The sequence below is a fragment of the Castanea sativa genome, chromosome 7 (assembly GCF_040712315.1).
Source record: "Castanea sativa cultivar Marrone di Chiusa Pesio chromosome 7, ASM4071231v1".
Taxonomy (NCBI): Eukaryota; Viridiplantae; Streptophyta; class Magnoliopsida; order Fagales; family Fagaceae; genus Castanea; species Castanea sativa.
The window spans coordinates 28,446,223-28,460,315 of NC_134019.1; the positions used below are offsets into that span (position 1 = coordinate 28,446,223).

General features: G+C 38.7%; 1 protein-coding gene across 1 annotated transcript; it reads left to right on the plus strand.

The window, feature by feature from the left end:
- The first annotated feature begins 222 nt into the window (after nucleotides 1-222).
- Nucleotides 223-843, plus strand: LOC142644269 (uncharacterized). The gene has a single exon (XM_075818915.1). It carries the CDS (start codon nucleotides 223-225, stop codon nucleotides 841-843), a length of 621 nt encoding a protein of 206 aa, XP_075675030.1.
- The last annotated feature ends 13,250 nt before the right edge of the window (nucleotides 844-14,093 follow it).

Below are 14,093 nucleotides of genomic sequence, written 5' to 3' on the forward strand. Positions count from 1 at the left end.
TGGCTCAAGAAACAAGAAAGAAGGCAATTCCTTCCTCATAGGGATAGAAGGCTATCTCCTCATCATCAAGATAGGAGACAATCTCCTCTCCACAGGGAGAGGCCCTAGAAGGAATAGAAGGGAAGAATGATATAGGGAGAAGTCTAAGGGGTCAGTCCCCCAGCGTTTAACGTTTCACAATCTCCGAGACCCCGTTACACCTCTAGTCTCTGGTACTATGCCATGAACAAAGCCTTGCAGCAGATATCTCAATCCCCATTTTTGGAAGAAATTGAAAAGACAGATTTACTACATAGATTCCCTAGGCCGACCTTCACAATATATGATGGTAAGATTGACCTCATGGAGCATGTCAGCCATTACAATCAAAACATAGCAAGCTATTCTAGAAATGAAGCTCTGATGTGTAAGATATTCCCCTCTAGCGTAGGTCTCACTGCAATGAGATGGTATGATGGATTGGAAAAAGGATCCATCAGAGGGTATGATGAGTTAATTAGATCATTCGGGGCACGATTTGTAACATGTAGTAGAACCTCAAAGCCATTTGATTATCTCCTTACCATGTCTATGAAGGAGAGAAAAGCTCTCAAGGCCTACTTAGATTGTTACTGGGAGTTGTATAATAAGATTGGAGGAGATAACGGGGAGATTGCGGCCAGTACGTTCAAAGTGGGGCTTCCCATTGATTCTGATCTAAGAGCTTTGTTAACTCTGAAACCTGTCATAAATATGAATAAGTTAATGGAATGGGTAGAGGAGTATAAGAGGTTAGAAGATGACCAATTACAGACAAGGCTAAAGCCAAAGTACCTACTAAGGAAAAGAAAGAGATTAAAGTAGATTACGTTCCCCGACCAAGAAGGGACTTTTTCCCTTAAGTTCAGAAACCAAGATCTGAGATAGTGAGCTCGCTATACAAGGAGCTAGTCTATTGGATTATAGAGAAAATAAAAAAATGAGCCTTACTTTTGTTGGCTAAACAAAATGAGTGGGGATGTGTTTAGGAGGAACCAAAACCTTTACTGTTCACATCATCGGGACCGAGGACATACAACCGAAGATTGTCAGTCTCTGAAGGATCATTTGAACCAACTCGAGAAAGTAGGGTATCTAAAGAAGTTTTATAATATGGGAAGATCCTCGGCCTTAAGATGTTAAAGGGGTGAGCACCTACGGATCTCGGTTCCATTATGGGGGCCCATGAGGGTGATACATGCGGCCAAGAAATCAATTAAGATAGGATAATCTACATCTCAAGTCATGGTCATAGCCTCGTTTTTAGATTCAAAAACGGATTCACCCTTCCCCAAAAGGGGATTGTGGGAGGATGAAGGTATTGGCTTTGTTGGGAAGGACAAGAAAGGTACTATTCAACCCCATGATGACATGTTGGTGATGACGTTGCAGATTGGGGGTTTTGCTATGAGGAGAGTTATGATAGATCAGGGAAGTGGGGAAAAAGTAATGTATCCCGATCTATATGAGGGTTTAGGCCTCACCCTCGATGACTTAACCTGGTATGATACTTCTTTGGTAGCCTTTGATGGAATGAAATAATTGGTGGATTTTATAGTGGTCCATTCTTATTCCCCTTACACAGCAATCCTTGGACACCCGTGGATTCATTCCATAGGTGCAGTACCCTCTTCCTTACATTAGAAAGTTAAATTCCCAGCCGAGCAGGGCATTGTTGAACTTCGCAGAGATCAAAGTATGGCTCGAAGATGTTAAGTAGCTGCCATTGGGCGTAAGCAAAAGGAAGAAATCAAACTAGCAGATTTGTTATAGTAGTTACAGTCTCCACCATAGGACATATGTGAATGATTGGAAAAGATACCCATAGACCTTGGAGACAAATATTTCCAAGTAGGGGAGAGCCTCACGAACTCAGAAAAAGTGGAGCTAATACTATTTTTGATAAACAATTTGGACGTATTCGCATGGAGCCCGAATGAAGTGCCGGGGGTAGATGTCCATGTTGAAGTAGTAAAAGAAGAAGTAGATAAGCTTAAGGAAGCTGGGGCAATTAAATATTTTTACTATCCCGAGTGGCTAGCCAATACAGTGGTAGTAAAAAAGAAGAATGGAAAATGGAGAGTATGCGTTGACTTCACGGATCTGAATAAAGCCTGTCCAAAGGATCCCTTCCCGGTACTAAAGATTGATCAGCTTGTTGATGCGACTTTTGGACACTTGAGTGGACACTTTCCAAGGATACCATCAGATAGCCTTAGCTCTCGACAACCAAGAGAAAACCTCATTTATCACCAATATGGGCAATTTTCATTACACAGTTATGTTGTTCAGGTTAAAAAATGCAGGGTCCACATATCAAAGGATGGTTACTAAAATGCTCAAGAGACAACTGGGGAGAAATATGGAAGCCTATATAGATGATATGGTGTTAAAGAGCAAGGTCGTTGAGGATCATCTTTTCGATTTTGCTGAAACTTTCAAGACTTTTCGAAAACATTGATTGAAGCTGAATGCCTCTAAATGTGCCTTTGGAGTTAGCTCGGGAAAGTTTCTGGGGTACTTGGTTACACATTGGGGCATCGAGGTGAACCCGGACCAAATTGTAGCATTGCAAAACCTAAAGCCCCTAAGAAATCCTAAATAAGTTCAATGACTCACAAGAGTGACTGCAGCACTTAATCGGTTCATTTCAATGTCTGCGGATAAGTGTAGACCCTTCTTCTAGTTACTAAAGAAATGGAAGGACTTCCAATGGACAGATGAATGCCAAGTAGCGTTCAATGAGTTAAAGCTGTACATATCTCAAGCTTCAATCTTATCTAAACCGATAGCTAGGGAGACGCTTTATATGTATTTTGCTGTGACGAACCACATAGGAAGCGTTGTTTTAGTAAGATTGGATTAGGATGTTTAGAAAACGATCTTTTATGTTAGTAAAACTCTTGTGGAGGCTGAGACACATTATCCCCCTTTAAAAAGAGCAATGCTAGCAATAATCCATGCTACTAGAAAATTGCCTCATTACTTCCAGGTTCATACAGTGGTAGTACTAACCGAGCATCCCTTGCAAGCATTACTCAAAAGGTCTGACTTCTTGGGAAGGATAGCTAAGTGAGGAGCCTCTTTGGGAGCCTTTGATATCTAGTACAATCCCCGAACCTCTATTAAGGGCTAGGTCCTAGCCGATTTTATTGCAAAGTTCACTCCAAAACACCTTGAGGTTTTATGGGTGGGAGGAAGTAGACTGGAAGAATCTTGGGAGGAGGTGACATGGTGAGTGTATGTGAATGGAACCTCGAATTGTTGAGGAACAGGAGTTGGTATTATCCTAATCTCCTTGGAAGAGAATGGAGAAGTCATTTAGATTGGGATTCCAGGCATCAAACAATGAAGCAAAATATGAACTCTCCTAGCTGGGCTTCAAATGTCTAAGCAAGTTGGAGCAAAAAGGTTGCAGTTACATTGTGACTCTTGGTTGGTTGTTAGCCAAGTCAATGGTAAATTCAAAGCTAAGGATCAAAGGATTATGAGCTACTTGAAAGAAGTTGTGGGTCCTAAAATGTCATTTTAAGAAGGTGGAAAATAGTCACAAATCTCCAGGGGCAAAAATAGTCATGTTGATTCTCTAGCCACGTTGGCCTTCTCCGTCGTTGATCCTCTCCCGAGGATTGTATCCGTTGAGTTCCTGCCTTTCTTTAGTGTCTTCCCTCCTGAGAAAGCTTCAGTCATAAGTATACGCCCGTCCCCCAGCTGGATGGATCCATTTATGGCGTATCTCTGAGAAGGGAAGCTGTATAAAAGATCGTATTCGGGATCCTATTTGCTGTGCGTGCATCCCAAGGCGGTCGAAGTACTTCTAGAAGAATTAAATGAAGGAATATGTGGAAGTCAATGGGAGGAAGGTCTTTGACTTATAGAGTCCTCACTCAGGGGTATTGGTGGCGAAACATGCAAAAGCTAGCGCAGGACTTCTCTAAGAAATGTGATTAATGCCAAAGGTTCACTCCAGGCATCCATTAGCTCGGGGGCCTCCTTAACCCAATATCCAGTCCGTGGTTGTTCACCCAGTGGGGGTTAGATATAGTGGGACATTTTCCTAAGGCAACTAGCAACAGAAGATGGCTCCTGGTTGGGACCGACTACTTTACCAAGTGGGTCGAAGTTGAGCCCTTGGCCAATATTCGAGATATTGATGCTAAAAGATTTGTATAGAGAAATCTCGTGACATGGTTTGTCATACCTAAGGTTCTCATATCTGACAAAAACTACAATTTGATAGTAAGGCCTTCTGAAGGTATTGCTTGAAGTTGGGTATCATCAACAGGTATTCTACTCCATCTTACCCTTAAAGCAATGGTCAAGCCGAGGCAACTAACAAGTCTATTGTGAATGGTTTAAAGAAATGGTTGGACGATTCGAAAGGAAGATGGGTAGACGAACTACTCAATGAGTTATGGGCATATTGAACCACTCTAAGACGGTTCACTAGAGAAACTCCATTCTCAATGACCTATGGGACGAAAGCTGTAATACTCGTGGGGCTACCTACTTCGTGGACTGATATATTCAAGGAAGAAAGGAACGATCAGCTACTTTGCAGACACTTGGATCTCGTATAAGAAAACTAAGAGATTGCCTTGGTAAATCTAGCCAACTACCAGAAAAGGATTAGTTGTGGATACAACAAAGGCATCAAATGCAAGGAGTTCATACTAGGAGATTCGATTTTAAGGAAAGTCTTGGGAAATACCAGAGACCCTGTCATGGGAAAGCTAGGGCCAAATTAGGAAGGTCCATATCGAGTTACGTCTATTGTTGGCATTGATGCCTACCAATTAGAAGACTTAGATGAAACACCTATAACTAGGGCTTGGAATGTATCTAATTTAAAGAAGTACTACTTTTGATTATTATATGAAATGATGTGCATTACTCATACTTCATTCTCATTTAATTCAAAGAATGGTGGCAAACGTCGAGAACGCCCGATCTATGGCGTTAAGATTCTCAAAGTGGAAACAAATCACATGGCACTAGATCCTGTCTTTGCCTCGAGTGAGTCTTAAACTGAGTTTCCTACCTTTGCCTGACTCTAGGGTCACTAATGGAAAATAAAATTAAGACTTGACAAAAAAATGGAGATAAATCCCGTGGCACTAGACCATGTCTTTACCATGGGTAGGTCTTGAACTGAGTTTTTTACCTTAGCCTGACTCCAAAATCACTAATGGGAAATGAAATTAAGACTTGACAAGAGAAAGAAATAAATACTGTAACACTAGACCCTGTCTTTACCATGGGTAGGTCTTAAACTGAGTTTTCTATCTTAGCCTGACTCCAGGGTCACTAATGGAAAATGAAATTAAGACTTGACAAGAAAATGGAAGTAAACCTTGTGGAATTATACCCCGTCTTTGCCTCGAGTAAGTTCTAAACTGAATTTTCTATTTTAGCCTGACTCTAGGGTCACTAAAAGGAAAGGAAATTAAGACTTAACAGAAAAATATATGAATATATCCCGTGGAACTAACTTTGTCTCCAACTCGGATAAGTCATAAAAATTAAATTCTCTATCTCGGACCAAACCCCAAGCAGCAAATTCGGTATCAAGAGAGTTTAATTTGCTCCATATAAGGATTAAGTTATGTTCTATAGGAAATTGACTTAAAAAGAATGCTAACTAGAAGAGTAAATGAATATAGGAACTTAGAAATATTCTCAGATAAATAAAACTGTAAAGCATAGAAGTTCAAAGCACTAGAGTAAGTTATTATTACAAAATAGAAGCCCCCAAAATGGGCAAAGTAAAGCAATGTTTTGAAATGTAAAGGAAACTGAGGTTGAACTGCCTCCTTAGTGGGGGATACAGTCGCGGAGATAGTCACCTCTCCGCTTGACGCCATAGCTGAGCCAGTCTCCTCAACCTCCTGGATGGGAAATTTACCATTAATGATAGCTTGAATCTCAGGGTTCAGAACTATGATTAATTTTGAAGGGATAGGGATATTGTCAGCCTGCCTTAGGGCAAATGAAGCTTCCACCTGCATCTTGTCCAAAGCTACGATCCACCCCTTTGAGAAATAAACTTGTAAATTTTGCTACACCTCAGGCTTCACGGAAGCAATGCAATCATATTGGCCTTGGTAATAGGTGGCTTGGACTTTTGCATTGTCTGCCATCACATAACCCTTCAGCTTGGCATCCTTCTCTTCAAGATTCTTTTTCACCTCTTGCAGCTCCTTTTCTAAGGCCTCTTTCCTCTCGGTTATGGCCTTAAGTGTTCTCCTCAACCTCGGATCACAACTTCTCGGACTTGGAGACCTTAATCATAACATTGAAAATCTTCTTCAGAAGATCCTCATTATCATTACTCAACTCTATGGCTTTGGCCTTTATTGCCAGGTACCTCTCCTCAATCACCACGAAGTATTGATAACCCTACGAGGAAACAAGTAAAAAAAAAAAACGTAAGTATAAAAATAAGAGGGAAAGAAGAAATTTAAAATGGTGATATATTACCATGATGGTCTCCCTCTTCATGTTTAGTAGAAGGTATTCATCGCCCCACTTCGTCCAATGGCTTATGTCCTCGGGAAGTAGGAGGGCCTTGCCCACGTACTAAGCAATTTTACCCCCACAGCCTTCCCTCCAAGGCCTAACTTTTTCGGTGGCTGGGAAGGGCTCCTCATCCACTATGAAGGCCTTAATATAGGCTAGAGCTCTAATAGGGTTAGCAAGAGCATCACCTAGGTCAGGAGGGGAGTTCTCGAGATCAAGCACCGTCACTGGTTGGCTTGAACTCACCCCTCTTGGATGTTTTCGCTCGGCTCTAGTTTCTTGGGTAGGGGTAGCAATCATTAAAGTAATTAGAGGGGCAACAGGTGCCTGACTTGGCGAAGCAGGTGGAGTTTGAACTTGAGCCATGACAGGGGTAGCCAAAATTTGGCTAAGAGTAACCTGTCCCCTTTAAAATGGCATCTCGGCTGAGGTTTCTTCCAAAGGAATGGGAGTCTGGATCGTGGGTTCTTGACAGACAGGTGTAGGACTTTGAGAGGAAGTGTTGCTCGTCTTCCTTCTTCTGCATCGCGGGCGATCGGCCGAGGTCAGAACAACTATAACCCTAAGATCTTCCAGGGTAAAAGGAGGTGGAGAATTATATCCCTTGGAACGAAAGTCAATATAAGGGAGCAACGGGTGGTTCTTAGTGACAACACTTCTTGTGGCTTGATAGCTCCAATACACGGGAGAATATCCAAGGATGCGGTATGCTGCCTGGAGCTGCCCGTTCGAATGTGGGTAGATGGGGGACCTCAACAATCTATTCAAGTAGGTAGAGTTAATTAGCTACCTTTTCTTTTTGAAAGCATGGTCCTTTGAAAGTGGAAAGGAAATGAAAGTTAGCAAAAAGAGAATATATGACAAGCAACTCAGGAATGCAAAAGGCAATAAAGAGAAAAAGCTCTTGTAAAATCTACCCACTTACTCTACCTGCGATTGTGGGACAATGGATTCCGCCGGGGTACTAATTCCCCGAGATGACCAGGTAGTCTCATTCCGTCTCTTTGTTGAAATCCGGAAGGCCCGAGATGAGTCTCACCTCCCCGTGCCGTATTTTGAAGTAAAACCCATAAGTTTTACTATCTTGAAAACTATATATATGATTAATATCGTGCTCAGTCAACTTCAGGCCCAGCCTTTTGTTTAGAACATTTACACTACTGACCACTCTAAATACATTGGGAGTACATTGGTCGAAGAAAACTTTAAAATGCCTTAAAAAATTTGTAAGTAAGTCACTCATAAGGATCCTAACTCCCCCTTCTACTATGGCAACGAGTGGAATCACTATTCTATCCTCCCCCCTCGAGAGTATTGCCTCGGACTCCGGGCAATACCACACCTCAACATCATCAGGGATGTTATATGTCCTTCTAAACTTAGCTAACCTCTTAGGGGTGTCAACCATGGGTTTAAACTTTCCTATTGTCTATAGATTACTATGGTATAGATAAAAAAGAAGAAGACAGGTAATATAAAGAAGAAAAAAAAAGGAAGGAAAGCGAAGGACTTACAAACCAAAAAAAAACAAAGGAAGTACACCAGAAATTGCCTAAAGATTGCCGGAGGAATTCACAACGAAGAAAGAGGGAGAGAATTTTTCTAAGAAGAAGATAATAGAGAGGAACCCAAAAATTGGTCTAGGTTCCTCCTTATATAGAGAAGATAAGGGAGAAGAAAAGGGCAGAAGTGACCTTTTGTTTCCTGCCCATTTCCTGTTTTCCAAAAGCCCAATTTGACTGTCCATTTTGTAATGCGTGCCTCTAATCGTGAGGTGGGGAGCTCGGGCGTGTCTGAGGCATTAATTGCCTGACGCCGCCACTTCCCATAAATGACTGTTAATGATTACCCCCATTTATCTCAGACCACAATCCCTACTTCAACATTAACAACGTGGAGATCGTGGGGGGCTATTGTGGGGAGTGGAAAAGTCCTCGCTCAAACCTGAGGCCTAAATACCTGTTGGACTTCGTGGAATGGAATGGGCTTGACCTATATGCTTAAGGTAGGACCCAATAACTTAGAGGATCCTATGAAGTGGAATAAGGCCTGCTCGAGCATCTAGGAGGCGAAGGGAATCCTCACGAATCGCTCCCGCGAAGTGGGCAATAAAATACACGGGGCAAAGTCTTATTCAAGAAACGTACACGGATAATCCATGGCGTACCTATAGCTGGAACTTTGAATCACGAGAAATCTTCCAGACACATAAGAATGGTAGAGATCTTTACCTTCGCATTAATGAGGGGACCTCCACCTAACCTCTGTTGCATTGAATGCATATGAGACAACCTGAATAGTGTAAACACCCCTAAAATTCATGTTCTAAGATTAGGAAGGGGAAGAAACCAACAAAGAAGATGAGAAATATCCCTGAGAATCTGGATGAAGACAGGACAGCTAGAAAGATAATGGCAGAAAATGTGCCTATATAAGGGAGGGAACTGGCAAATAGAAAGGGGATCGAAAAAAAGGAGAGAGAAAGAAATGGAGAGAGAAATAAATAGAGAGAGAACTTCTAATCTGTTATAGTGCAACACCATGGGAAAAAGAGTTTTTCCTATTGTAATGTACTATTTTCAATTGAAATGCAAGCCGTGTTTGTTAAATCAATTGTTTGAGTTTCCCACTGTGGCGTTTTATCCCTACCTTTTTAGATAAATAAATTGTGATTGTCATTCAAACACCATATTTGAGATAGTTTCTATATTCTTAGTTGAAGGGTAGTTTTTGACCCCATATATATATATATATATATATATATGTGGCGATGATGAGAAAATATCATCTTTGTGAAAAAAAAATGATGATGATGATGAGAGAGAAAGAAATAAATGAACTTTGAAAAGACTGAGGATGCCAATAAAAAAGTCGCTTGTTTAAGCAGTACACAATAACTTTTTCAAAATTGGACACACACCGACGTCGTGCATGCACCTCTGGTTTCTTAGACAAAAAATTTAAAATAAAAGGCAACTTGAAAGCTTGGGATTTATTAGGTTTACGTACATGAGTATTTTGTTACGTGAAGTACACGTGAGAAACTAAATAGTAACAGGGACCAATTGTTACAGTTATAGCCTTATAGGAACCCGACTTGTTTTCAATTTATGATAGAATAGAATAAAGTCACAAGAGCTTTTTGGCAAGGGGACAATGGTCCCCAAGCCAATACGTGCCTCCGCCCCTACTTAGCACGTAGATGTTTCTTTGGTAATATCTAAACTCTACTTGTTAGTGACATAATTTGAGGAGACACTCAAATATTTGTGGTCCACCTCTATAGAAATTTTTTGCACAAAATTTCTAAAAATGTTGTGAAATAAATGAAATAGCAAGACAAAAGAAAAAAAAAAGGGAAAAACTAATTGATGCCATAAGGACATTAGTTTAATCAATATATTTTTTTAAATTTTTATGGATAAAAAACAACTAACTTTTTATATTTTTTTTATAAAAGTAATATTAAAATTTTCCTAAAATTGTCTATTAACAAATATCCTAAGGACATCTGTTAATAGGACCCAAGAATGAAATATGAAAATAAGATTATACGTGAATTTCTTCCACCAAAAAGGTTAATCCAAATCTATAATGATGTGTTAGAAGATACAACATTTTTGTTATTTGACAAACCATCAAGAGAATTAAATATAACAAGTACCCTAATTAGTCAATTTGATGAAGTAGCAATTAATGCAAAAACAACCAATTTGAAAGCAATGGTACATAATCTTTCTAAATTTTAATCCTTCAATCTATCAACAAAAGAAACTATATACCATTTGATCCCTTTATTGGTGTCAACCAAAAAATTCATTCACCACATCATATTATCTTTGATACTAAAATAGTATGAGTAATGCTGCATACATAACAGTTGTTACAATAAATTTCACACCCACTGAGTTGACAAATTATCATTGATTTTTATATAGATCCATCACTGATTTTACTCTATTATCCTTCATTAACAACTTGTCACTTCAAACAATTGTGAAATTTATGTCAATTTTGGTGTGCCTCAAGACATATTAGAGGTGTGTGTGTGTGTATATATATATATATATATATATATATATATATATATATATATATATATATAGTGTGTTTTGTAACAAAGGATTGCTCCCAAGTCACAAATATATAGGATGGCATACACTTAAAAGCTTAGGGACAAAGTCCTTTTAAGTAGCAGTGCCAGTTGTGTAGACTTTTTGGAGTAAGTTTTGTGGGTGGTAATGGGGGGTGGTTCTAACGTCTCTCTCTGTAGGCTATGGCCAAAGGCTATGTTTTGTATTCTTATCTCAATCAATAAAATTGCCACCTTTCTCTCCCCACCCAACGCTTTATCTGTAAATTTGGCATTTAAGGTGATTAGCTCATGCAAAAATCCAAGTCTATTTTATCATAAATTTTTTTTATATTTTACACGTTTACTTTTTAAAACATCCTATATCAGATTATTTATTTTACATTGCATTTCATCATTTCATTAAAATATCAATATCAATTTTTATTTTTATTTTTTATTTTTTTCCAACACAACAACCACAACTCATTTTATTAATTTATCCTTGAAATATGTAAAGAAAGAATAAAAAAATAAATGCAAAATAAATCATTTCAGTGTAAATTTACAAGAATATTATAGCAATCATGTCTTTTCAAACAACTTTGCATGATTTGATATGAGTTAATTTTGGGCTTAATTAGCTAAATTTGGTACTTTTTTTTTTCTTCTATTATGATGCAAGTGCTCTTATATGCCAACTTTCTTCTCACATTTTCTCTCTTCTAAATCTTTTTTTATTGAACCAAATTTGATCATTTTTCTCTCTCCACTTAAGCAGGAAGAATGGATAAAGTAGGGCCTGGGTTCAAGTTGGGCAAAAAAGAGAAAATTGAGTATCAAATTCGGCAAAATGAAAGCCAAATTTGGTGTCAGACTCTACCTCCTCTAGTTTGGCAATTTGAGTGCCAAATTTTCTCTTTCTCTTCAATTCTCTCAATAACTTGCTAGATATCACTAATAAACACTGCTTTTACCAATATATAACCAAAAGAGTCATCTTGTACGTGTTTGTTTCTTTTATATATATATATATAGATATATATATATAAGACTTAGGTACAGTACTCACTACAAAAAACGTATTTTTCAGCTGTGTTTTTTTAAGCTGTGTTTGAAAAAACGCAGCTATAGAGTGTGTTTGAGCCACGTTTCACACAAATGTAGCTTCAGCACCAGAAGGGTAGCTGCGTGTGTTGAACGTAGCCCAAGATCAGCTCGGTAGCCGCATTTATTGGTGTTTCAGCTGCGTTTTTTTGGGTTGGGCTGAAGCTGCGTTTCAAAAACGCGGCTTTAGACCCATCTGATTTAAAAAAAAAAAAAACATGTCCTAAAGCTGCGTTTACATAACACGGCTATAGGCCTGTCTTCAAGCTGCGTTTAAGAGAAAACACGGCCATAGGCCTGTCTTCAAGCAACATTTACTTAAATGAGGCTTCAAGCACCCCTAAAGCTATGTTTATGTAAACGCAGCTACAGGACCAGTATAAATTAAAAAATGAAAATACCCTTGAACACCCTAAGCCATTCTCTACTTTTTACCAAAAAAAAAAAAACTCCCTAAGCCCTTTGAACAATCTCCACCACCGATCCTACTCACCAATGCTGCCTTGGGTCTCTCCTTCTCTCTCTCCAACTCTCAATCTCCCTCAAGACACTCACAAGGCTGACTAATAGTAAGTTTTCGAAATTGTTTGTTTTGATTTTTGTTTTAGGGTTTCCATTTTTGGTTTAGGGTTTCTATTTTTGGTTTAGGTTATCGATTTTAGGTTTAGGGTTTAGGGTTTAGGGTTTCGATTTTCGATTTACGATTTAGGGTTTCGATTTTGGGTTTAGGGTTTCGATTTTTGGTTTAGGGTTTCGATTTTGGGTTTAGGGTTTCGATTTTTGGTTTAGGGTTTCGATTTTGGGTTTAGGGTTTCGATTTTTGGTTTAGGGTTTCGATTTTGGGTTTAGGGTTCCATTTGTGTAATTTTGTTGGATAGGAATTTTTCCATTATCGCTTATGTTGATCATGGCAAGTCTACACTTGCTGACAGGCTTTTGGAGCGCACTAGGACTATTAAGAGAGGACATGGTCAGCCTCGGTACCTTGACAAGTTGCAGGTATATCAGCACTTTTAAAAGATTTGTTTTTGTTATTGTTTAGGAAAAACATGAATTAGGTATTCAATGGAATTTGTATTGCTTTCAAGTGGGCTTGTTTAAGAGTGATGAGTGAAGTTTATACTTGCTGAGTTGTCTAGGAAGAGACATGCATTGGGAATGATATGAAATTTATATTGCTTTTGAGTGTATGATGTTTTTCATGGGGTTGTCTCTGAGTGAAGAGTGAAGTATATGCTTGCTAAATTATTTAGGGAGATACATGAATTGGGTATTCTATGGAATTTGTATGGCTTTTGATGAGTTTGTTTCCGAGTGAAGTTATAGACTCTTCCTAGTAGGTTAGAATTATAAACATGAATTGGGTATTCTATGGAATTTGCATTGCTTTTGAGGTTGTGGGGCTTTTGATGAGTTTGTTTCCTAGTGTTCTTAGGTGATTAGAATGATAAAAGAGAAAAGAAAATAGTTTGCTAAGTTAGTTACAATTGAAAGTATAAAAGCTATATAAGATCGCATTTGGTAGTGCTGAAAAGTTGTCTAACTTTAGTAATCTTCTTTTTAAGAGGGTTTCTAGCTGCTGTATATTCGGGTCATAGCATTCAATTTTGGAGAAGTCAAGGTTTTCTTTATATGAATTAACTTATGTTCTTCTTAGTTTTCTGGTTGGTTCGAGATAGCTAACTGCTGCCTTTATATTTTTGTAGTGCCATTATGGACATAAATTGTATTCTTCCTTTAAGTGATAGCACAAAACCGATGCCCCACTTGTAGACTAGAGCTTGGAGATGGGAAGGCACCCCTAGAAGCATCCGGGATAGCCATAGGAAGGTTAGAGGCGGTCATGTGCGTAATGTTTGTAGTTGATGTATCTCAAAATCATGTGTTAATGCTTGCTACAACTTTTTTGTGTCAAATGGACCCTAAACTTTCCTCCATTTTGTTGCTGTATTGAACTGCATATTTCTTAAAGATTGATAATTTTCCGTATTCCTTAAAACTTGATTGAAATTGTGACAGGTTTAAGAAAATTCCAGCTTGATATTCCTTTGAAATTCCGACTTGTTGTTTTGTTGCATGCAAAAAGTTGAAATTTTGCAGGAATAACATGCTGGAATTGTGTGTATGATAGGTTTTTTATAGTAGAGTTTGTAAAACTTATAGCCGCGTTTATAAATGCATTTTCCATTTGGCCTAGAACAAAAAGTCTATAGCTGCATTTTTAAAATGCAGCTATAGACAAATTCAAAAAAATATTCAAGGATTATAGCTGCGTTTAAAATGCGGCTAAAATATGCCTTCGAACCAGCCAACATGTGACCTATAGCCACGTTTTTAAATGTGGCTATAGATGGCCCTTATAGCCATGGTTTTAAAA